Source organism: Delphinapterus leucas, chromosome 8 (assembly GCF_059928025.1).
Source record: "Delphinapterus leucas isolate spDelLeu-1000000601 "Yukka" chromosome 8, BTC_Dleu_Yukka2, whole genome shotgun sequence".
Lineage (NCBI taxonomy): Eukaryota > Metazoa > Chordata > Mammalia > Artiodactyla > Monodontidae > Delphinapterus > Delphinapterus leucas.
In genome coordinates this window covers 59,715,704-59,742,198 of record NC_143136.1, presented here as the reverse complement: position 1 = coordinate 59,742,198, position 26,495 = coordinate 59,715,704, and the positions used below count along the sequence as shown (strand labels likewise).

At 37.8% G+C, this 26,495-nt stretch overlaps 1 protein-coding gene across 4 annotated transcripts in view; it reads left to right on the top strand.

Annotated features, from left to right (window-relative positions):
* The window catches only part of MAP3K20 (mitogen-activated protein kinase kinase kinase 20), a 176,259-nt gene that overhangs the window by 83,664 nt on the left and 66,100 nt on the right, over nucleotides 1–26,495 (top strand). For all 4 annotated transcript variants that reach the window (XM_022570053.3, XM_022570055.2, XM_089916660.1 and 1 more), the window contains exons 4-9: nucleotides 4,332–4,433; nucleotides 8,613–8,678; nucleotides 12,352–12,380; nucleotides 12,499–12,636; nucleotides 18,656–18,742; nucleotides 24,204–24,278. In XM_022570053.3, coding sequence (XP_022425761.1) covers nucleotides 4,388–4,433; nucleotides 8,613–8,678; nucleotides 12,352–12,380; nucleotides 12,499–12,636; nucleotides 18,656–18,742; nucleotides 24,204–24,278 — 441 coding nt within the window. In that variant the 5' untranslated portion in view covers nucleotides 4,332–4,387. The remainder of the gene's footprint in view (nucleotides 1–4,331; nucleotides 4,434–8,612; nucleotides 8,679–12,351; nucleotides 12,381–12,498; nucleotides 12,637–18,655; nucleotides 18,743–24,203; nucleotides 24,279–26,495) is intronic.

The following is a 26,495-nucleotide window of genomic DNA, read 5'->3' as shown; positions in this document are numbered from 1 at the left end:
CTTGCCCTGCCTCTTGAAATGAACACAAATAAGTCTTAGTACGGGAAGGTTAAGGCAGAAAGAGACAGGCACACACACCTTGATCACCCCGCCTAGCTAGCTCCCTCTCTTTAGAACCTCATTGTCTTTCTCAGATGTTGGGGTTCTGAGGGGGGAATCTTGAATGGCTTGAATCTATTCCAACCTGAGTGTACTTGTTAATAGAAAAGGTTATTACAGCAGGCAGCTGTTGTCACTCATACTGAGGACTTGAAAGAATAATTTATCAGAGTGATGGAATGGAATAAACACCAGAATAGGAATTGAGAGATGAAATCTTGTCTTGATTCTGCCAAAGCTGCATAGGTGGGTCACTGATGATCTATGTCTCAGTTTTCTCATATGTGAATTAAGGGACTAGAATTGATGATTTCTGGGTGAGAGTGTGTATGTGTATGTGTGCACCTGTGCATGTGTGTTTGCTGAAACTTCTCATCACAGAGAAGATTTTCTAAAATCTGCTTATAAGACCTCGAACAGAGTCCAAGAGGCAGCTGCCATTTTATTTCCCTTGGAAGGGAAGTGAACATTTTTCTCCCAGATCTACAGAGAAATGGGGTGACTAGAATCTCAATCTCCAAAGTCAAAAGAAAAGATACAATAGTGGACCATCTTTTCTTTGATCTTTGGAAACCTTAATTCTGTGCTACCGTGCAAGCAATAACCATGAACTGAAGTAACTATCATAATTTCAGACAAAATAGGCTTAAGAAAAGAAATATTACTAGAGATAAATTGGGTCATTTCATAATGATAAAAGGATGAGCATATCAGGAAGATACAGCAATTGTAAATGTATATACAGCTAACAATAGGTCCTCAAAGTACATGAAGCAAAAATTGACAGACTTTAAAGGATAAATAGTCAGTTCAACAATAATGGATTTCATTACCCCACTCTCAGTAACTGAGAGAACAACTAGATAGAAAATCAGCAAGGATATAGAAGGCTTGACAAACGTTCTCAACCAACTCTACCTAACTCACATACATAGAATACACCACCCAACAAAGAATACATATTCTTTTCAAGGGCACATGGAACATTCTTTAGCATACATAAGTTAGGCCATGAAATAAATCTCAATATATCTAAAAGGACTGAAAAGTTCTCCAACTACAATACAATTAAGTTAGAAATTAATGCAAGAAAGAAACCTGGAAAATTCCCAAATATTTGGAAATTAAACAACATATTTCTAAATACCCAGTGAGTCAAGAAACTACAGTGGATTTTTAAATATTTTGGACAGAGAGAAAAGTAAAATGTAGCATATCAAAATTTTAGGTGGCAGATAAAGTAATACTTGGGGGGGGATTTATAGCTTTAAACATCTATGTTAAAAAAAAAAAAGGTCTGGGCTTCCCTGGTGGCACAGTGGTTGGGAGTCTGCCTGCCGATGCGGGGGGCACGGGTTCGTGCCCCGGTCCGGGAAGATCCCGCGTGCCGCGGAGCGGCTGGGCCCGTGAGCCATGGCCGCTGGGCCTGCGCATCCGGAGCCTGTGCTCTGCGACGGGAGAGGCCACAACAGTGAGAGGCCCGGGTACCGCAAAAAGAAAAAAAAAAAAAAAAAAAAGGTCTGAAATTGATCATTAAGCTCCAACCTTAACAAATTGCAAAAATAACAGAATAAACCCAAAGCAAGCCCAATGAAAGGAAATAATAAGGATTAGAGCAGAATGCAATAACACAGAAAAATAATAGAGAAAATCCATGAAACTAAAAGTTTGGTCTTTGCAAAGATCAGTAAAACTGACAAACCTTTAGCTGGACTGACCAACAAAAAAGAAAATACAAATTAGCAAAACCAGGAATGAGGGAGAGGATAGCACTACAGTCCCTACAGAAATTTAAAAGGATTATAAGGGAATGTTATGACCAACTTTATGCCAACAAATTAGACAATTTAGTTGCAATGAACAAGTCCCTGAAAAGATAAAAAATTTCAAAACTGACTCAAGAAGAAACAAAAAATCTGACCAGAACTATAAGTAAAGAAATTTAAATTTATAATTTAAAATATCTTCATAATGAAACGCCAGACCCAGATGATTTCACTGGTGAATACTATCAAATGTTTATAGAAAAAATAACACCAGTCCTTCCCATACTCTTTCTGAAAACAGAAGAAGGAACACTTACCAACTCATTCTATAAGGCCAGTATTATCCTAATATCAAAGCCAGATAAAAACATAATAAGAAAACTTCAGACCACTGTCCCTCCTGAACATAGATGCAAAAATCCTTGACTATGTATTAGCAAACTGAACACAGCCACCAATAAAAAGGACTATACACCACAACCAAGTGGAATTTATCCCAGAAATGTAAGGTTGATTTAACATCTGAAATCAATTAATATAAAGCATCATAATAGATAATAGAATAAAAGACAAAAACCATTTGGCATTCTACAACACCCATTTACGCTAAGAAATCTCAACAGGCTAAAAATAGAAGTCAATTTTCTCAGCCTGATAAATAGCATCTATTAAAACCCACAGCTAAGATCTTACTTAAAGGTGAAAAATTGAATGTTTTTCCCTTAAGGTTGGGAACAAGGAAATGAGGTTCTGCTCTTGTCACATCTAGTCACCATTGTACTGGAGGTTCTAGTCAGTTTAATCAGGCAAGAAAAAGAAAATAAAAGGCATCCAGGTTAGAAAGGGAGAGGTAAAACTGTCTTACGTGACATGATTCTCTAAGACTCAGGACACCCCAGGAATCCACAAAAAACTACCAAAACTAATAAACAGGGTAAGCAAGGTCACAAGGATCCAAGATTAATATACAAAAATTAATTGTAGGGGGCTTCCCTGGTGGCGCAGTGGTTGGGAGTCCGCCTACCGATGCAGGGGACACGGGTTCGTGCCCTGGTCCGGGAAGATCCCACATGCCGCGGAGCGGCTGGACCCGTGAGCCATGGCCGCTGAGCCTGCGCGTCCGGTGCTTGTGCTCCACAACGGGAGAAGCCACAACAGTGAGAGGCCCACGAACCGCAAAAAAAAAAAAAAAATTAATTGTATTTCTATATACTGGGAATGAACAGTCTAAAGATGAAATTTAAAAACCATTCCATTCACAGTACTATCAAAAAGAATAGTACTTTGGTATAAACTTAATAGTATTGGGGTATAAATTTAACATAAGAAGTGTTAAGACTTGTGCAATGAAAAGTACAAAACATTGCTGAGAGAAAATAAAGATCTAAATAAATGGAAAGATTACATGTTCGTGGCTTGGAAGACTCAATATTGTTATGACAGCAGTTCTCCCAAATTGATCTACAAATTCAAAACAATTCCTGTCTAAATCTCAGCAGACATTTTTTGTAAGGAATTGACAAGGTGATCCTAAAATTCACATAGAAATATAAAAGACTGGAATAGCCAAACCAGTTTTAAGAAAGATCTAAGTTTAAGGTCTTTGCCGCATTTCAAAACTTATTATATAAAGATGTTAAAAAAAAAACTTATTACAGATCTGTAGTAATTAGCATGGTGCAGTATTGACACAAGGACAGGCATATAGAGCAATGGAGCAAAATTAAATATTTAGGGGAAAAAACCTTGCATTGATGGTCAATTGATTTTCAACAAAAGTGTCAAGACTATTAAATGGCTAAAGGATAGTCTTTTCAACAAACTGTGCTGGGAAAATTAGAAATCCACATGCAAAAAAAAAAAAATCTTAGACCCTCACCTCGAACCATACACAAAAGTAAACTGAAAATGGATCATAGAAATTATCAAATTGTACACTTACAGTATGTGAATTTTAAGATAGAGAATTTATATCTCAAAGCCATTTTTAAAGGAATGTTCTCACTTTCTTGGCCTTTTGTGCTTCAAATTTGAGGGCTCTTCTAAATCCTGATGCAACAAATACTGATTTGTTTGCATTGTCACATAAACCCTCTGACTTATGTGTTTCATCTTATCTCATAAGAATAACAAATTTTTGAAGAAATACCTATATTCATGCCTACCTTTGTTTCAAATACATTCTTGCAACATCCTTGTGTTTCTGAATTTCATCTGAATGTCTTTGGATTTCATTGTCAGCTCAAGTTTTATTATTCATTCTGTTAGTGGTCTTGTCTTTGACAGATTTCTTACCAGGATGATATTCACTTTTAGAAACTTTTAGAAACGGCATGGAACAGTTTTTATAAACTTTTAATGCCTTTTGTTAAATTATTTAACACATTTTCCCAATGAAACTATGAAGTCTTATTTCTGAAATGTGCCTTGGTTTTAATTATATGCTTATGTTTCCTTTGAAAATAGAATATGCTTCTCTGGGGTCACTCTATGATTACATTAACAGTAACAGAAGTGAAGAGATGGACATGGATCACATTATGACCTGGGCCACTGATGTAGCCAAAGGTAATGCTTCATGTATTCTTACAGAATTGATGGAGAGCATCCTGACATAGTGACTTTAGTCGGAGGATTTCTTATTCTGTATCTTAAGATGTTCTTTTTTCAGACCAAAAGTAGCAAGAATTCTGCAGCTTACTGTGCACATAATATTTTAGGTCATTGCCTTTCTACTCCTGCATTCCTTTTCTCTCCTTCCTTTCTTTTTTACCAAAAACCAAGTTCCAACAAAATCAGTGGCTCCAAGGCAGCATTTTTGCCCTATTTTGTGACATTGTAATTGGCCAGCTTGTTTGATACATTAAATGGAAAGATTATAATTCTGTTGTGCTGCAGGTCTCTACTTAGATGCAGTATCCAGAAAACATGACTTACTGTAGGATTAGTTCTACTCATTTCGGATACATAATAATATGCTAAAAATAGTAACCGCTTGGAAAAAATTTTTTTATTTATCCTGCCATGCAAAAGCAATTCAGATTTTATTTTATATTTAATGTAAACTTGGAAATCACCCTTGGAAATGAAATATTTTTAATACACAATATGCCTAAACAAGGTGCCTAGTTCTTTTTCCCTCATAAATTCCTGCATAGACAAATGCTTTCTAAAGCAATTTAAATTCCATTTATTTTTATCTTTTTATTTTCCATTTTCCTAACTGAATGTTTCTGAGTTTTATTTATAACTGTCAAAGTTGCTTTGGAAACAACTTAATCTAATGAATGCTGATGGTTACGTTTGTATTCTAGCAACCCCTAGAAAGCAAGTCTTTCCAAATTTTACTGGAGCAATTAACTCCTTTGCATTTTGCCGCTCCAATCTCTACCAACATCTCTTTACAAAGCAAATAAAGGAATATTTAGCATCCAATAAGGAAAGCAACTCATACTTTGCTTTCACTGGGAAGTTACACAGGGACTTCCAAAAGCAATAGCCTTTCCTTTGGGGAATTATCTTGTCTGCTTTAAGTTTCATCAACACCTGCCAAATTCTTCAAATGGAGAAAGTGAAAATTATAAAAAAAAAAAAAAAAGTTTCATGCTAAATGCTGCTGCTTGAATGATACTTCATTACCTTATAAGAATAATAAGCTCTATGTTTAGGATGGTATACCTAAGGCTTTGGCTGTGTTAATTAACTTAATTGTGTATTCATGCATCAGACGTCTCAAATCAGCCTTAAAATTTCACATTCTTCAAGACATTTTCATGTAACATCATAGCCACTTCTCTGCATATCAGTAGGCCACCTGTTTGTAAGCAGGGTAATGTGCTATTATTGGAAACTGCCTGAAGCATTGTGGAAATACACTTACAGAAATGTAAATACATATACAAGCAGTCCTTGACTTAAAACACTTCACCTTACAGACATTTGCATTTAGGGTGCTCAGCCAATTACACCCATCTTATTACTTAATGGCACTTAAGATGGATAGACAGCAAACAAATCAACCGACACCAGTCACTCAGCTTCCAGCTGTACACCCTCCACTTAAGCTTCTCTGGCCCCCAGCCTGTAAACCTCATCCCTCCTGGTCCCTTCCCCTGCAACAGTCCCTGTCTGTAGGGCAAGTCCTTTGGCTCCAGATCAGCTCAGTCATTCCTGTGGTTTCTCAAGAGCCCTGGACTCTGTATCAGAAGTACAAGGAGGAAAAGGAATAGGACTAAATAGCACACTGGAACTAGAGGTAAAAAATAGGGGTGGAGAAAATGGGAGTGTCCAGAGCCACACGGTAATAAAATCACCTTTTGGCGGCTGATGAATTAATCTGAAAGGCAAGTTCTAATGTGTTTGGACTCAGGTGAGAAGCGTGAGGCAGGGAAGAGACTTGTTTATGTGTAGTCACAAGTAATACTTAATACTTGAAATGGCCTACGAAAGGAAGAAGAAATCAGTGCTTTCAGAATGACTTCTACCCTCTCTGATAAAGCTATGTGTAGAACTTGGAGATGAAATAGGAAGGCTTGATTTCTGTTGATTCCATTTTGAATTCAGCTGTGCCCTTCAGTTTGACCATGACTGAAGCCACTGAAGCAACAAGATGTTGAGAAATGAAAGGATGAATAATTCATTTCAAATAAGAGTGGATTCGTGCATTTTGAAATAGGCATTGCTTAACATCACTGCAAAGAGAAAACCTCCTAAAAGGCAAAAAAAAAAGATTCTCTTCTTTCTGGATGGGAAGAGGGAGAGAGGGCAGACCAGCCAGTATAGCTGAAATTGCTACAGGTCAGTCAACAATGGGTAAAAGGAACAATTAAAGCAAATAAACCAGGATCCAATCTCCAAATGGTCATCATTGATTCCAAATCTCCCCAGTGACTCCTGTGAAATCTTTTTTTAGGAAACTCTGAATCTTAAAATTGATGAAAATATTTTTCAGCATTCCTATTTTTTTGCAATAAACATAAGGCAGACAGAATTGTAGATAGCTCTATAAAAACACATTAAATAGAATTTTATATGATTTTGATTACAATTTTTTATGTACACTAAATATTCTATAAATGTATATTATATGTTATACACAAAAAAGTTACAACACTCTTTCTCGTAATAGCTGCCATGAGGAAGAAAAGTGCCTGTATTTAAAGCTTCTGTGCTTGAACGTTTTTTGAAATTCTTTATTGTCAGCAAATGTAGAAATGATCTAGGTCTACCTCTAATAGTTAATTAGTTTCTACCTAAAAAATTATTCAGGAATTTGATTCTTAAAGACAAAGAGAAATAACTATGAAATTCTGTCATAAAAATTATTAAAAGTTACCTGAGTTGTAGCTTTTGAATTTTCACAGCTTAGAATATGTAGAACTTAATATTAGAAGAAATTTTTCTTTTATTCCAGTTATATCTTGTTTAAGATCATTTGAATTACTAATACTTTTGTTGACTCTTCAGTAATAGCTTTATATGGCAAGAATTTAAATTTTTTGAAGTTTTTCTTTGTTCTTTCATGATTCTTCACTATATAATAATCAGAATGTAGAAAATAATAGATTATTTTTAAAATTAGCCTTTATAAAACTGAAATTTTCTATATACTGTAAAAAAAAGAACCAAGGCCTAGTTATTAAATTATTTTTCAATAGATAGTTCATTAGGGCTTCCCTGGTGGCGCAGTGGTTGAGAGTCCGCCTGCCCATGCAGGGGACACCGGTCCGGGAGGATCCCACATGCCGCGGAGCGGCTGGGCCCGTGAGCCATGGCCGCTGAGCCTGCGCTTCCGGAGCCTGTGCTCCACAATGGGAGAGGCCACAGCAGTGAGAGGCCCGCGTACCGCAAAAAAAAAAGATAGTTCATTAACCAAAGGAACCTGTTTGATTGGGGTGAGGGGCTATTCCATTGTTTAGAAAAGACAACTTGAGAAATAAAGAGAGGAAATGTTTCAGTAGAAAATGCTCTTGTTCTTTATTCTAAGGGGATAGACTGTATAAATACTGGGAAAGAGTCATTTTTTAATTCAAAATAATGAAACTCTATATACATCCAATTTACTGAAGTAACCTGATTTTCAATATGTTGTAGAGAATTTTGGAGTACATTTAAATATATATTATGTTGAAGATTTATCCTTGTAAGAAGAATAAAATATTTTGTAACTACTGTATATTTTTCTATCTGAGGATCCCCAAATCCTTTACCAACCACAACTAATGAATCCAATCAGTTCTCCCCACCCCTACCCCACCTCCACTCCCAGGGTCTTACTGGAATGAGTACTGAGAAACCAAGCTTCACTGGGTAACTGCAGACATGCAAATGAAAACTGAAATTTTTGGTCAGAACTTTGGCTGATTTAGAAGGCAGTTGGTAGTATAGAATACCTTAGTCATTGGAGCATTTCTTCCAGTAGTATCTGTGCTATTTTCTTGCAGACTCCAGAAAATTAAGGTGTCCTTATTGGGTATTATAAGAAGCTAGCTTTATCCACAATCAAATTCCAACTTCTAAGAAGTTAAAGCACATAAATTTTTCTTAGCATATAAATTGTCTTAATATGGGCATATCCTGTCCCTATTTTATCCATCATGGAAGAACAGAGCACATGAATTTAGTTTTTGCTATTAAATCCTTTGCAAAAATATGGAAAGTAATACTGATGTTTAAAATAGAAAGGTAATACTGATGCAATGTTGAAAAATTATATTAATAGGCCTTTCTTCCTTTTTGTACAAAAAGGAATGCACTATTTACATATGGAGGCTCCTGTCAAGGTGATTCACAGAGATCTCAAGTCAAGAAATGGTAACGTAGTCATATGTTTTTATTTTACCTACTTTATCCTAAAATACATGCACCGTTGTATAGAAATAGGCATCATGCTTTCCATCTCTTTTGTAACCTGCTGTTTTGACTCACTGCTGATACTGTGAAAATCTTTCCTCTATTAATAAATGTTAAAATCCTCCACATTATTTCAAGGGGCTGCATAGTATTCCACTGTATAAGTAGCACAGAATATGGACATTTGGGTTGTTTACATTATTTTTTCTATGATAAGAAATGTTGAAGTTAATACTTCTCAGTAGAAATTTTCAACACATCCCTAATTATTTCTCTAGAATCATTTTCTAAAACAGGTATTGCTGGTCAAAGCACATAGTTGTGTATTTCTAGTTCTTCTATTTTTAGATGGCTCTCTGTACTAGCAGTTTGCAGTTTTGTTCTTGTTACTCCTGAGTTATTTGGTGTAAATTTTTTATGTCACTCACATTACCCGAAGGAGTGCCCAAAAATGATCAGCACAGGTTTGGAAAGTAAGAGCTTTCTTTTTCTTCTTCTCTACTTCCTAAAGTTTATTTATGATCCTGTATTTTATAATTCGGAGAGTGAGCACTTTTAAATGGCAGGATTAGATGTTACCTTCAAGTAGGAGTGGTAATAGAATGCTTTGTCCATTACATCACTTGAAAATTAATGGAAAAAGGCAGTGGGATTATTTAGCTAGCCAGCACTCAGAGTTTGCTACTTAAAAACAAAAAATCTTGCTGTCAATTCATTCACATGCTTTAATTTTTTACTTGCTTTCTAAGTGATTCTTCTAAGTATGGAGGAGGAGGAAAACAATTTATTTTTAGAAAATCTTTAAATCACTGCAGTTAAAATGGGTAACTGCTAATAGTGTGATCCTTAGAATGGGTAGTCATGGCCAGCCGAGGAAGAGAACTCAGGAATCCAACCAGCTGCCCAGGACCTTGATGCTTGCGGGGGTGGAGGAGGGGAAGTTGTCGGCAGCTGCCACTCCTCAGCAGTCCAGGTTGGACCAGCACCCTGACCCTGACAGTTCACTCTGGCTGATTGTTCTTGCCCTTTTCTAGGTTTCATCACTTATCCTTTGGCTTTTCTTAGACATAAGCTTCCTGGAGCTAAATACTTTTAATATATATTGGCTAGCAGGAGGTCATTAGGAAATAATACAGAATCTAGTAGGAAGTATCAGAGTTTTATGACTTTGTACATTTTCAGTTCTTGCTCAGAGTTTCAATCTAAATAAGTTGTTTAACATCTCTCCTTTTAATCTAGTTTACCAGTATATCCTATATATCCCATGAGAGGAGAATGGTTAAATTATCCAAGATGTCATTATGAAGACTAACAATGGAGAATGTTCCCATTTTTAGAAATTACAGTTTGCGGCCTTCCCCGGTGGCACAGTGGTTAAGAATCTGCCTGCCAGTGCAGGGGACACGGGTATGAGCCCTGGTCCAGGAAGATCCCACATGCTGCAGAGCAACTAAGCCTGTGTGCCACAACTACTGAGCCTGTGCTCTAGAGCCCACGAGCCACAACTACTGAGCCCACGTGCCACAACTACTGAAGCCCGCATGCCTAGAGCCCATGCTCCGCAACAAGAGAAGCCACCGCAATGAGAAGCCCACGCACCACAAAGAGGAGTAGTCGCTGCTCGCCACAACTAGAGAAAGCCCGTGCATAGCAACGAAGACCCAACACAGCCAAAAATAAATAAATGTAATAAATAAATAAATAAATCTATATAACTTAGAAAATGAAAGTCCTACTATTCTGTCTCCACCCCCACCCCAAAACTGTTAAAAGTTTGATCTATATTGTTTCAGTGTGTATGTGTTTTCACATCAAGTAACTACACAAACTGTAAATTTATTTTTGGCTGCGTTGGGTCTTCGTTGCTGTGCGTGGGCTTTCTCTAGTTGCAGTGAGCAGGGGCTACTCATCGTTGCAGTGCACAGGCTTCCCATTGCAGTGACTCACAAGATACGTATGTGAATATGTTCAATAAGCAGATAGATATGTAGTTTTGAGGCTGAGATCTATTTGAGAGTGTTAAGATGTAGTTGGGGCTTTTATGGGAGTGGGCGAATAAGAGCATAAGAAGGGAGAAGGCCAAGGGCAGAATCCTGAAGAGATGTTTCTAGCCTTTCCTTTGTAAGCCACACAGTGCCTTGAACATGGTAGTTTAGCAATACTTATTAGCTGTTACTAATGACCTTGATAAGTGGAGAAAATAACCTTTGCATGATCCAATACACAGAAATAGCCTAAGGGTAAATTTGATACTATATATAATAAGCTGTACATTTTTTCAAATAAAAATATAAATATGGTTAATACTATATTCAGTTATTTAAAAAATACTTCTACTTTTTTTATCATAAGATTAATAAGTGTTCATTAAAGAAGTCTAACATTATAAATCTGTGTACTAAAATGTACTGTGTCCAAGTTGATCTTTTCATCTTCTGCCTACCCCCCAAAAAATTATTCCTTCATTCCCTTCTCAGTGAGTGACAATACCAGTTGCCTAATCCAGTAATCAAATAAAAAGGAATTACAGTTCGATTGCAGAGTTCCTGTTCTAACCATTATGCTGTATGGCCTCTATTTTATTTCCTCTTTGAGTTCTCCTCCTCCTCCCCCATAGCCAATAATCCAAGCCCAGTTGATTCTGCTTCCTGTTTCTTGACTCGGTCCACTTCTCTCCTGTCCTTTGCCACAGCCTTAGTGCAGGCATCCTCATCTCTCTTGGACTACAACACTGGTGCACACAGTGATCTACTTACCTGTGTTCTGTTCCCCTCCGCACATTTGACCGTTTCATTCCTGCACTTAAAATCATTCATTGCCTTTCCATTTCTCACAAAGGCTCTTCTGGACCTGGGCTGTGCCTTTTCCTCTGCTCCTGACCTTTTGCACAAGCTCACTCTTCTGCTTAGAAAACTGCTTTCCTCCCCCAGGTCTCCTCTTTCTGGTTAGCATCGCATCATTTCTTCCAGGAAACTTCAGCCTCCTTACACTTTGACTTCTTAGACTGCTCTTTGGTCCTATGGCAGTCTCCATGCCTCTCATCATGGAACTTATCCCACTTTATTATAGATGTTTAACTGTCTTTACCATTAGACTGTAATCTCTACCAGAGCTGAGACAATGTCGGTCTTGCTCACCTTCCTCTGCTAGAACATAGTACATGGCCTTGCCCATAGTATATGCTCAACAAATATTTGTTAAATGAATGAATGTATGAATAAGTAAATAAATGAGCATTATCTCTGCCTTCAAGAAAAATTACTCTTCAGCTGGGAGGAAAAACCATATATACCATGAAGTAATAATGCTGATTATTCCTCAGTATCATGTTGACAGTCTAGTGGCAAAACCCAAGTAAAAATTTGGTTCTCTTGACTACTACTAATCTACGCCTTTCTTGCTGGACTTAATTTAAACCAGTGTTTTGAAGCCTTTTTTAATCAGCACCTCATAGAATTAGTTTTTTATTTTTATTTTAATGTCAGCTCCTTTTTACAAAATCTTCAGTGCAGTAAATACTTTAATTTTACCTTTCATAATGCCATATGGAAGATAGAAATAGAAGTTTATAATATTTTTCAGTATAACTCAAATTAGATGAGTTTCATAATTTATCTTTTTTTTTTCCTTTTAGTTGTTATTGCTGCTGATGGGGTGTTGAAGGTAGGACTCTTTATTTTAATTTTTAAAAATTTCGTTAATTTCAGATGTAGGTTTTGTGACTGGTAATTCTTTTGTTAGTCAGTGAGTAAAAAGTTGATACTCGTTTCTCTTTTCTCAGATCTGCGATTTTGGTGCCTCTCGGTTCCACAACCACACAACGCACATGTCCTTGGTTGGGACTTTCCCGTGGATGGCTCCAGAAGTTATCCAGAGTCTCCCTGTGTCTGAAACTTGTGACACATATTCCTATGGTGTGGTGAGTTCATTTCTTATTTTTTGTTGCTAAAGGACATGCAAAAAGCAAACAACTTGCAGAAGCGGGGTATGACAATTTAACCCAGTTTTAAAACAATGATGCTGTTTCTGGTGGAATGCCCAGAGCAGTGGCAACAGAGAGAATATTTTCTAATTACTAGAAGGTTTACTTTGATCATTTTTATGCATCTGAGTTATTTTGTCCTGTGTTGAGAAGAAGCCAGTGCCATCTGCAAGAAGCAAATTTAGATGGAACCTAAAATAGTGTTGGGCCTGATGCCCTCCTGTGGAGAGTGCCTTCCTGGGTGGACATATGTCTGTAGAATATCTCTGCAAGTCAGTGGGTACAATGTGGAACAGGACTTCGTTGTCATGTGTTGCTCAGAAACCACCAATGGATCTGCCAAATGAGTTAATTAACAGGAAATGTCAACCATTTAACTGATTAGTGAATTTCTGGAGAATACAGAAGAAAATGTGCTTATCATCTAGCACATAGCCTTGCCCATGTCTCCTGCAATGGCTTTCTGAAGCATGAATCTAAGGTCTCACATAAGAATACCAGCAGAGCCAGATAGTTACAAGAACAGAATAATGTGCCGGTGGGATGCTCAAGGAAGAGAGACCACAGGAATGAAGTGAAGGAGCAGAAGCTGCTAGAGGAGTTTTGAGATGGATCATTCTTGAGGAATAAGTTGTATCTGAATTAGCAGAGAGAAGGAAGTGGGGGCAATGGGGGAGGAGAGGCAGGGAGGGGAGAGTGGGCAGGGAGTTTCCTTGGTGGACGAAGGAATTTGTTGCCCTTTTTTGAGGATAAGTTTTTTATCCCTAAAAATGCTGTATTTCCTTTAAAAAGTCCAAAATAGTGTTTGGAACCCCCTGTCTTCGCCTCTCATCTCCTGATCATATTGCCTCTCTATTTTATAACTTCTTAAAAGGAGACTTTCATAATAATGGGGAAAAAGCAGTCTAACTGTAGACCAAATCAACATGCCTCTTCTTCCTGAACTTCTGTGTTTTCAACTGAAGGTGACAGCTGATAGCACAGGAGACCAACACTGTCAAACCCATTCCTTTTTCTTTAGAGTTCATCAGTCTCTAGGTAATTACTGCTAGCCTCAGTAAGTTCTGGGCTGGTTTCAGTTAGCTAGCTTTTTCTAAATCATTAGTACATCTTATGTATACCAAATTAATATAATAGCAGTTTTGTTGGCTATTGAAAAAAATCATTTCATGAATGAAATATATGTTTTTGATGAAAGGCTAGAATTGTAAAAGTTGGAAGACAGTAGTAGCATCAGGTTAAATACCTAATTTTCCTTAATTCTGTGTGCTTCTAATAATGAAGGCTATAACCTATTTTAGACAGTGATAAAATAATTCTTATCAAAAGAAAGGGAAAAAACCAAAAGTTCCTGAAGAAATATGTTCTAAAGCTGGTCCCGTATGTCAAAAGTTACTACGTTCTAACCATTCTACAAGTCATCTGCTGGGGAGTCTGAAAATGGGGAAATTTGTTGCGATTTAAGACTGTTTGTGAGATTATTTCCTCTTAATGAAGTTATGTTCCTCATTTTTTTTTTTTTTTTTTTTGCGGTACACGGGCCTCTCACTGTTGTGGCCTCTCCCATTGCGGAGCACAGGCTCCAGACGCGCAGGCTCAGCGGCCATGGCTCACGGGCCCAGCCGCTCCGCGGCATGTGGGATCCTCCCGGACCGGGGCACGAACCCGTGTCCCCTGCATCGGCAGGTGGACTCTCAACCACTGCGCCACCAGGGAAGCCCTATGTTCCTCATTTTTAAGCAAAAATCTATTTATTGTGTCAGGCACTGTGCTAGACACCAACTTAGGGCAATTTACATTTTACTTTGCCTGCTCCTTGGGACCAGTGTCTCATTTTATCCTGTGGAAACAGGAGCCAGCAAACTTTTTCTATAAAGGCCGGATAGTAAATATTTTAGACTACGAGGACCACTTACAATCTCTGTTGCATATTCTTTTGTTTTTTACAACTCTTTAAAACCGGTAAAACCACTCTGCCATCTGTAGCGGACTGACATTTGAGACCCCTGTGGAACCCTCTTATTCAAGATTGGAAGACAAGCCACATGGCTGAAGAACGGTTCCTAGTATTTTGATAAGGAACCACAATTCTCACTCTGTCCTATTGCATGTTAGTTTTAAAACAGGGGCTACTCTTTTGCTATCTTAAAGAGAGGGGTTTACTCGGAATGCTGGTTATTCTTACCCCATAGCTGCATCAGCAGAATTCCATTCAGAAAAGTGCACATGTGCTCATTTAATTATAAATGACAAATCAGGATTTTATTTAATTCTGACCCCTTCCCATAGTACTGTCAATTAACACCATTAGTGAAAGAAAAAGTACAAGGTATGCTTTACTGAGCCTTTTTGTTTAAACAATCAGTTTTTTTTTTTTTAATGAAAATAGCGTTACATGTCCCTAAAAGAGCAGTAGAGGACAGTTATTAAGGTAGGGGCCATGTTAGCTGTAGAAGTTTATAGTGCATAAACCTTGAAAATTATATCTATCTAGGAGAGCAATGCGGGCATTTAGAATTTTTGATGTCCTTTCAAAACAGGTGAGTAACCAGAACTCCTTTGTCAGTAGGTGCATCTGTTTGCAGAACACATACCAGGGTTCATTAAAAAGCCTGCTCCATTAATTGAGCTCCCAGCCACAGAGCAGTCACATGCAGGTGAATAAGAACATAAAAAACAGTTGTCCCTTTTTTGAAACCCATCCCCCAAACCCCAATATATGTTTGCTTTTTATTTTTCTTTCTCAGACTTGCTGTAAGAATTTAGCCCTTCATAGTCTCAAAGTCCCTAGCCCTCCCCAGTTTAATTAACCTCTGTTTCTTCTTAACACATGAGGAGACTAGCCAGCCTTGTATAGCCCTGAAATAAACGTGCTGGTGAAATGCCAGAAATGGATCTTGTGATCCTTGCTTCTGCGCTGGTATTCGCTAGGCAGGGAATTGTTTCTGTTTTATAAGGCAGTAGGTTTTTTCTACCCCCTTCTGGTGACTTCTCTTGAAGGACTAATCCAGGAGTGTTTAGGATATTATCCACGAAAAAGAAAAGACTTCAGGAGAGCCAAAATTATTGAAGAATTAGCCTTCTGAGAACTCAAGACCTAGCCACTCTTTAAAAACAAAGCTCTCCTAATGCCAATGAAGAAAGGATTACCTTCTCAGAAGCTTCTCAGCCAAAACCAGCTTTGAAAATAGAGTAGCTTAAGAGCGAGCATCACCGCCTCACTTGTCTCTGAGCCCTGTTCCAGAACCAGCCCGGCTCAGGTAATGGCTTTCCATTGTTTGTAAAAGAAAAGGCAGGAAAAGTACACAGCCTTGTCCAAGTTTCTCTTCTGTAAACTGAAAATAGAAATTTCCCTTGTGAACCCAGTTTAAACATGGGGATGTCTCAATATAAAATGAGTTGGAAAATATTTTTAAGGTGAAAGATCACAATAATGTTTGGCCTGCATTTTCCATAACTGATATTTTCGGTCACAGTTTAATATACTTTTTGACCTCTAAGTGACTTCCTCCACAAAGTTACATTTTTTGTGCCACATGTCATTTTGTTCAGTAGAAAAAGCTGTTGTCCTATCTCATACCACCTACTTTTTTGATACATTTCTGAATGGTGAATAAATAATAGGAAATCTTGAGATGTGCTGATCCTGGAATTAAACTAAAGACCTCATTTGGGCTTCAGGACCCAGTGGTTAAGGACACCATCCCCACCATTCTTGCCAGTTTCACATCCATCAAGTGGCTCCCTCAGCTGTGGTAGCTCTTTAGAGACACAGAGAGGGAGTAGAATGAAACTATCTTATTTTTTCCAGGATTAGAACCCTCGGAGAAATATAACTCGGGTCTTATTAGATTTTTGGACACTTTCCAACTGAATATTTTGGGATAAAGAATGACATAAATCTTTTTCTGGTGTCACTCCCCAGGCTCTTGGTTCTGCATCTTACCCCACAAAACCCAGGCCGCCTTTGTGCATATGTGTGCGCATGTGCAGGCAGGCCCGACTCCAGAAGGAGGGGTGCAAGGCTGCTTATCCAGACGTTTTGGGGGTCCAGGGCATCAGATTTATTTGAGGCAGTCATTCTTCCCATTCTCCTTAGGAATGCCAAATCCATTCACTTACTTGCCCTTCATACGCCTTCCCCTCCCCAATCCCACCACCGGGAGGGTGGTAATTGCAACAAACTGAGGGGCTTCATTTCCTGCTCAGCCCTCTTGCTGCCTCTGTCCCCCACCCCAGCCCCGTGCCGCCCTGTGTCAGGTTACCACACACCTGTTCTAGTTCTCACCCTTTCTTTACATTCAGTGTTTGCTGGAATCATCCCCTTCTGGGATGCCCCTTACCTTTTCCTAAGCACTTCTGTGACTCAAATAGAATTATTCAGTAGCTCTTCTAAAGAAGTACCTGACACACTTGATTAAAAGCCCAAAGAGGTTTCCGTGAATTTCTTTTCCTCCTGCTTGAGCAGCGTCTGCCAGTTTCCCTGATTTTGCTGCTAATTATCTTCGTATTAGCCAGAATTCATTTAACATGTTATGGCTCCAATAAGACCGAGCGCTGGCTGAGGAAATAGTGGATATTGGATTCCCTTGAATAGTGTATATATCCTCAATCTACATTCTTATTTAGAAATGGGTTTTTGTTTTTAGAACAACAGAAGTGTAAATCAGAGGTGCTGAATTTGCTTCTGCCACGGCTCCATACCGAAAGTAGGGCCCGCTGCATTCTCTCTTATACTGCAGCTCTTCCCTCTCTACAATTACATGTGGTCAAGACCTTGACCTTTAGGGGTGAGACAGCAAATTCATATTCTAGCTCTGCCACCTGGTAACTCAGTGCCTTTGGGCAAGTTTATTTAACTTCCTTAAGCCTTAGTTTCCTCATCTATACAATGAGAAAGATACCTCTCTGATGGGATTGAGACTAATCATGATAACATACCAAAAGGGTTTAACAGAGTAACTGGAACATAATCACTCAATAAATGATAGTGGTTGTTATTATTACGATTATCATTGAAAAAATTATAATTGTTTTTGCACTTCACAAAAGCATTGGTAGATTCAAATCTTAATACTCATGTGTATAAATAGAGAAAGAAACTGAATGTAAAAATCTCCATTACTCAGAGTTTAAAGAGAACACAAAATCATTGGCTGTTTTCAGCATTTCCAGCGTCAGTTTGCTTCAGTACAAATTTATTAATCCTGCTAATCTCAAGGATTGCAGAGAGATAACACAAACATAAATTTGCACACGCATGAACGCATACACAGCCTATATATATGTATATATATAAGGCGTTTATTACATTTTAGAATATAGTATAATAAATTATGTGGTAGGTGGAGGAAAATGAATCCCTTAGACTGACTCATTTTGAGAGAGATTTCTCCAAAGCACAAAATCTAAATGTTACAGTTTGGCGAGTACCTGCCATTGTGGAGTAAGTGGTTTAGCCAGTGATTTGGATTTGGCCCTCGATTTTTTTTTTTTTTTTATGAGACCATTATTGAACCTTTGAAAATATGGTTGAATTCCCAGTTATTATCTTATAGAGCAGTTTATCAGAGATTGAAGGTGCAAAAGAGTTTTGACCTATAAAATCTAGTTTGTGGTGTTACATGAGAATTCTGTTAATTTACAAGATAAAGTTAAATCACTGAGGCCCACTGGTTTCATAAACTTTTAAGCCTGGCTCTAGACATTCTAATTCCTAAACCAGATTTTTTGTTTTTAATATAAAAAAAGAACAGCAACAACAACAACTAAAAAATATATATATATATAAAATATATGGAAGAAGTCCTCTGCATGAATATATACATTTTGCCCAAGTTTCTACAGATGGAGTTGGTTGTGCCTGGTAACTGGATACAGTTAAATGTTAAAGTTTCAGTAATATACCAAAAATATGAAGTACAAGAATAAAAATTCCATTTTCTTTTTGTTCCAGGTTCTCTGGGAGATGCTAACAAGGGAGGCCCCCTTTAAAGGTCTGGAAGGATTACAAGTAGCTTGGCTTGTAGTGGAAAAAAACGAGGTAAGACTGCGATCCTCCATTCAGGTACATAGATCAGAAAACAGTATTGGGGTTTTGCAAAAGACTTTTTCATCTTCTTCAAATTGAAAGTAAGTTCACGCTTATGGAAAGATTAGCAGTAGGAGCTAACACAAAGGGTCAAAGTGATGTTATTCCTCATGAATGGACCCTTTACATCTAATTGTTGCAGCTTCACGTCGTGATGCTGTAGATCAAAAATTGTACAAGTACTGTACTAGTTTCTCAGTCTCAATTGTAAAACCTAGGGGTTTGTTCTTAGTGATGAAAGAAGCCATTGCGTCCAAGGTAGGGGAACAGTTTTAACTCCATCTCCTGCGTTTAGGACATCTTTTTTACTGTCCGGGAGTTGGTATATCTGTAAGAGACCTTCAGCTACTTCAACTTACCTCTCCCAGCAGGAGTCACTATAGTACAAGAAACTGTCGCTTAGATGAGAATTTCAAAAATAAAAGAAGAAAAAATAGTTTCAAAAAAGGGAAAAATTACAGTTTTGCCACCTACGTTGAACACTACATTGAAGATGAGCTCCTCACTGGAATTGGCGAGGCAGTGGCATAACTGTTCCCTTCTTCATGCAGAGCCTTTCCATTTCAAAAGAACTTCAGTGGCGTAAACACCGTTTGTGCTGTGTCCCCAGCCTCGCTTTTCTTCTTCCCACAAATTGAGGCTTTCCGTTAGTTGGACCCATGAGCCAACATCAGAGAACATGGTACATTCATATCAAAGACAGCAAATACATTTTGAAAGGTTTAAAATTGTGACTGAAACGCACAGCCATGGAAATTCTCAGCATAAGGATGAAGCATCCATTATCAAGGTATTATGAGAAGTTAGATCAAGTAATGGAAGCATGCAGTTGTCTTTGCAAGGCTGCAAAACAACTTTATTTCACAAAACTTCTTCATTTCCACATCTTATCTGTGCCCTTCACAAAAGGGAAGGGTGCAGGCTTAGGGTAAAATAATTTGCAAAACGGTGAATATGTAGCAATATTCCCTTTTTAACGCTTTAAAAGAATTAGATTGATCCGCTCCCCACGTGAGTGCAGGAGCAAACTAGATCAATCAAAAAGCTGCTATTGACTGAGAGAAACCAAGTTTCCATATTTTAGATCACATAATTCATGGTTACCTTATTAATTTGTCCTCCTGAGCCATTGAGAATGGATGAAATGTTCATGATAGCTGAACTTGATGGGAGAGAGCTGCCAATTTAAGAAAAATAAAAAGGTGTTATATTCAAGAATGTGTCTTACTCATTGTTTCACAGAGGCTGTTCTGTTTTAATTAAATGGGATGGTTATTCCTGGTGTGCTATTAAATCAGACCTCACACACAAGGTAACTGATTATCTCATGGTATGAGAACCCACTTGATTCTGTTCAGTTTCTTTTGCCAGTGAGATGATTAGACGTGTAGTTCTGGGTTGACAAATAGAGTGAAGAAGATTATTGACCTTCTGTTGACTTTGGAGCAGAACACTCAATGTCATTTTTTCCCTCTGTATCGTTTCAAGATAAACTAGGAGGAAATTTTTTTTAAAAGCTGACTGGACCCTCCAAATATGTATAAGACAGATTAATTAATATTTTAAAATATTTCATTTAAAGGAGGGCAGAAAAGGTGTGAATCTAAAGCACTTTAAAAACAAAGAGAAAAATGAATTTAGAAGCTGCCTTTGAGTAGCTGACTTGAGGGTTGAGAGTCCCCCATAAATAACCTTCAGAATCTCCTCAGCAGGCTACATGAGGAGGCCGTCTCCCCCTTTCTCCCCAGGAATCCCCTAAAGTAGAGTGTCCGTGGTGTGATCTCATGATCAGCTAATAACAGATGGAGACTCTTCAAATGCCTCGCATACTATATTTATTAAATGAAATAGTCATTTGAAAGAAACCCACACGGTGAAGTAATTTTTCTCAACTTTCTAATGAACCTAATGAAAATTGGGTATTAACAAGGATATTTGTTTGTCTGTTCTCATTCTGCATATTTATTTCATTTATCAGAATATGGAAATTAAGTTGAAATGTAGTTTCCATTGTCATCATTCAAGAAAATGTCTTCATTCTACCTCATAAATGGAGGCACTTATTACCAAAACAAATTCTGTTGAGATAGCATTAAAATAATTCCCAAGGATTTATTTTATTTTACAATAAAATTGAGACTTTGACTTAAATACAATTTGTAAAAGTCCCTTCAAATTCCAGTTATTTTAATTTAGTTATTTTTACTCTGGAATACCTTGCGCTACTGAGTTGAAAAGAGAAAGCTATAGTTTTTTTTAAGAGGCCTCATTGAAATAAAGGATGACATGTTTAAACTTTCAGAGAGACATTTTAAATGTGAGCTAGTCACACTAGAATGCTAGTCATCCTAGACTCATAGGAAGCTGCAAAAATATTACAAAGAATTCTGTGTACCCTTCACCCTGCTTCCCCCACTGGTGAGACATAGGTATAGTATAGTATGAAAACCAGAAAATTGACACTGATACATTACTGTTAACCAGACTCTAGACCTTATTTGGTTTCACCATTTAGGATTACTTTTTGCATCTATAGGAAGATCGATACTTTCTAAAAATTATATCTGAAGACCTTTAATTCCAAACCCTTAATAATGAAATAAGGTCTTCAATCATTTTTCCTATTATTAAATCCTATTGAAACTAGAATCCATAAAACACTGTTAAACTTTACAAAGCAAACAGTGGACTCATAGAAAGCATGAAATTAAGAGGGTATTACTAATAAATTTTAAAAACCTTACAGATGTGTCTATCTGCCTTTGTAATTTCCATAAAACTCAATTAGTAGTCATTCAGAGTGTTCTGGCATTATAATTCCTATCTTTATAAATGCTTAAATATGTTTTATTCTAAGTAGCAAAATTACTATTCTTTGTTAACATAGAAATCCTCAAAAACTTAATCCATTGTTCTTGACTACACTTTAAAAAAAGATAATGAACTTGACTTAAAAAATAATTATTGCATCTTATGTTGAAAATGGTGCAAAAAAGAATATGATCTTTTTAAAAAATATCATGCCTAATTTAGTGATTAGGAAATATTTTAATTTTAAATTTGAAACTGTTTTACTTTAAAATATTTAAGTTTTAAGTAGTGTTGCAAACCTGGTGCTAATATCTGGTTATTTCAGGATGTTTTAATGAATTAGGAATGCCCACAGTTATGTAATCAGGACTTAAATATTTTAGATTCTCTTTTAAAGTACTTTTTAGTGTACCAAAATAATCCGTTACATGAAGTGTCTGAGTCTAGATTTAACTGATCTTTGACCATCTCAGATAATTTAAAATAATTATGTCTCCTTTTATAATGTCTTACATGTGGTATCTAAAAAGTTTGTCAGTAAGAAAAGATCAACATCCATATTCAGCCAGTTCACATTTCAGTTCTTGGGAAAATGTTGTGCTAAAGTTATGTTGAAAATGTTACCTTTTATGAAAACTTATTTTTCATTACACATGGAGTACATTCAGTCACATAATTGCAGTCACTGTTTTTATTAGTTGCCATCCCCAACCATCTTACTTTTTTTTTAAGTAAACACATGATTTTCCTTTTGACCTTCATCAAAAGGTTTCCAGTTTGCATTACAGTAAAATAATAGTACCATTTACTACATCTTGCTCTATTCTATGAAATCACAAGACCAGAAGTTGAAAAATGCTTAGTGTAGCCTCTAAGTTGGAGAGTTGTTTTTTTGTTTTTTTACTTTGCTTTAAAGTTTTATTTTTTTTGGTTTATTTTTATTTTAATTCCAAATATAGATTGTCTGTTTTCTTGCCAAGGCAACTGTTTTTCTAGTTTTATACGTAGCCTCCCCCAAATCCAACTAAATTGTTTTGTTTTTTATTTGCAAAACTTCTTGGCAAAAAATACTGTAAAATAAATCTTCTTAGTAAAGAGGTTCTCAGCTCTATCACATCCAATGCTCTCTTTATAACAACTATGTTAATGCTTCGTCTTCTTTCCTGAAATGAAATTCGGAGGTAGTACAACATTGTATTTTAAGTCAACATGATGCTCTAAATGTAATATAAGGAAGAAGTAAATATGTATTGCAATGTGTAAATGCTCAGGCATAACAACAGTAGAGGTGATGATGGAAGTTTTAGATGCTTCCACCTATGGATAAATAGAATTCAACAGCTACAAATGCAGAGTAGAAATGGGTTGTATTAATGATTCCAGTACCATGAGCAACACTGTTGTAGGCAACATTTTCCCAAAATCTTGGTAAGGTTATGAATAATGCAAAAATCAATCTGCCCTTGATTTATTTTATTTAGTAGTTGCATTCATAGAATGTTCAGTGTATTTTTAAAATATCTTTAAAAATACTCTATTTATAAATCAGATTCTAAGGCTCAGAAAATTATAAGCCTCATTGTTTTCTTGTTTTACTCACATGAATGCACCTGGGGCATTTGAAGTTTGGTGGAATGCAGGAGAATTTTTAATCAGGGCTTTACTATATATCGAAAGATGGCCAGCATTCTTGACCTGCTCCAGGTGCAACCCTCCAGACTTTAAAACAAAAATGTCTCTGTAGGGCTTCCCTGGTGGCGCAGTGGTTGAGAGTCCGCCTGCCGATGCAGGGGACACGGGTTCGTGCCCCGGTCCGGGAAGATCCCACATGCCGCGGAGTGGCTGGGCCCGTGAGCCATGGCTGCTGAGCCTGTGCGTCCGGAGCCTGTGCTCCGCAATGGGGCAAACAAACAAACAAACAAACAAACAAACAAAAATGTCTCTGTAGATCTGTAAACTGCCCCTGGGGGCATTACATGTCCTGTGAGAACCACTGCTGTACAATGTTAGAACAAGACTAATCCTCACATAATCTGTTCTATCAAGTCCTTATAATTTGTGCATTTGACCAAAACTAAGCCATGAGTCATCCATTCAGAATGTCTCATTTGCTGCTGAGAGAATGCACACTTCTTTAAAATTATCTCTGTGCTCAAGATGTTTTCAGAAGTTGTACACTATTGCCAAAGCTGAACTGTTTTCCTAGTTACCTGGCCTGTTTGCATATCTCATAGTTGTCTATAAAAATACAGTGATAGATGTGTGGTTTAGATTTAGTATTTAAGTTCCAACTTGCCCCTCTCGTACTGGTTTCTTTTAGACTTGATTCTATATTTTGTTGCACTTGTTGTGCTGAACCCTATTTCTTCATCCACTGTGATTCCTCTTTGGAGGAAAATGGTAAAGTGTCTTTAGAGATTAGATGCTATGAACCTAAATGTAAATTCTCACCAGTCGCATATTAATCAATGCAAGTTTTAAATTTTATGTCTTGTTTATGCTACTAAATTAACTCTTTTTACCTTTCAATTAGAATTTCCTTCCTTTAGTGAGAAAATCCTTGTGTTTTGTTTTGATTTATTTTTTTCTTTCCCTGTTACAGAGATTAACCATTCCAAGCAGTTGCCCGAAGAGTTTTGCTGAACTGTTACATCAGTGTTGGGAAGCTGATGCCAAGGTACACACACACACACACACACACACACACATATATATATATTTTGTTGTTGTTGTTGTTGTTCTGAAATTTCACTTGTTTGTTTGGCTTTGACTTTTTAAAACTTGGGGTAATAAAATTCATTACAAAGCAAAACTGGGTTGCTGTTCTTCCGAGCCCCAGATTGACTGTGAAGGCTTTCTGTTGACATCTACTTGTCTTGATTCCCTAGAAATCATTACTGGGTCTTTCTTACAGCACTCTGGCATTCTTGAGTCAATAGAAAAGAATTTTGTTACCTTGTTTTTAATCTTTAATAGTAACTGTTGCACCTCCATGTTATACAGATGCTAGCACACGGTGCTTATTGTAAGCCAGGAACTGCTCCAAGCACTTTATGTATGTTAACTCATTTATTCCTCAGAGTATCTCTGTGAACTAGGTAGTGTTATTATCCTCATTTTACACATGGACACAGAGGTTAATTAGTGAGCTCAAGACCACACAGCTAGTAAGTGGTGGAGCTGGAGGATGAAGCCAAACCAGCCGACATAAGTCCCTGTGCTTAACCACTACACCATATTGCCTTTCTAGCCAAACACCAGGCAAAGGTAGCACTTCTAGAGAATCTTGATACACACTCCCTGTGGAGTTTCAGTGATGTTTTTTAAGCTATCACAATAGAGTTGGAGAAATTCCAAAAATTAAGGCTTTCATGTGGTTATCCCATTCGAGCATTAATGGCTCATTTCCTTTCCCCGCAAAGATCTGTTTAAAAGACTCTTACAGGGCTTCCCTGGTGGCGCAGTGGTTGAGAGTCCACCTGCCAATGCAGGGGACACGGGTTCGTGCCCCGGTCCGGGAAGATCCCACGTGCTGCGGAGCGGCTGGGCCCGTGAGCCGTGGCCGCTGAGCCTGCGCATCCGGAGCCTGTGCTCCGCAACGGGAGAGGCCACAACAGTGAGAGGCCCGCGTACCGCAAAAAAAAAAAAAAAGACTCTTACATACATACAGAAATGTTTATAGGTAAAATGACAGGCGAGTCTCAGATTTGCTTCAAAATAAAGTGAAGGGAAATGGATGATGGTATAGATTAAATACCGTCATCCATGATAATTTTTGAAGTGATAGGTATATAGAGGGTCATTATACTGTTCTCTGTACTTTCTCGTATGTTTGGAATTTTCCATAATAAAAAGATAAAAATTAAAAAGATCCTCACAGATTAAATATTGGAATAAGAGAGAGACACTCAAGGGACTTCCCTGGTAGTCCATTGGGTAAGACACTGCGTGCCCAATACAGGGTGCCGGGGTTCGATCCCTGGTCGGGGAACTAGATCCCGCATGTGTGCTGCAACTAAGAGTCCGCATGCCGCAACTAAAAGATCCCGCATGCCGCAGCTAAGGATCCTACGTGCTGCAACGAAGGTCCCTCGTGCTGCAACCAAGACCCAGTGTAGCCAAAAATAAATAAATAAATATTTTAAAAATAATAATAATAGGGGGCTTCCCTGGTGGTGCAGTGGTTAAGAATCCGCCTGCAAATGCAGGGGACACGGGTTCAAGCCCTGGTCCAGGAAGATCCCACATGCTGCGGAGCAACTAAGCCCTTGCGCCACAACTACTGAGGCTGCACTCTACAGCCTGCGAGCCACAACTACTGAGCCCACGTGCCACAACTACTGAAACCCGTGTGCCTAGAGCCTATGCTCTGCAATGAGAGAAGCCACAATGAGAATCCCACGCACCACAACGAAGAGTAGCCCCCGCTCACTTCATCTAGAGAAAGCCCGCGTGCAGCAACAAAGACCCAACGCAGCCAAAAATAATTAATTAATTAAAATAATAATAATAAAAGAGATACTCTCAAGAAAGGAACTAAAATTTTATAGTTCAAATTTGTCCGGTTTTTCATGGAAATAGGTGTATTACAAACTGACCTTTTAAATAGAGATCTAAAAAGAAAGATTTAAGAATGGAATTTCTCCCTTAATTTAAATGCAGTTCCTGTATGACCCCCAAGAAGAATGAATGATGGTAACATATACAGCAGTTCCTCGGTATGGGGTGGGGGTGGGGGGGATAGTTGGTTCCAGGACCCCAGTGGAATCCACGGATGCTCAAGTCCCGTATATCAAATGGCGTCGTTGAGTCAGGAACCCCCCCGACCGTCCTCGGGTTCAATAGCCTGTTCGAACTTGGGTTGATTGAATTCACCAATACGGAAACGTGCGTT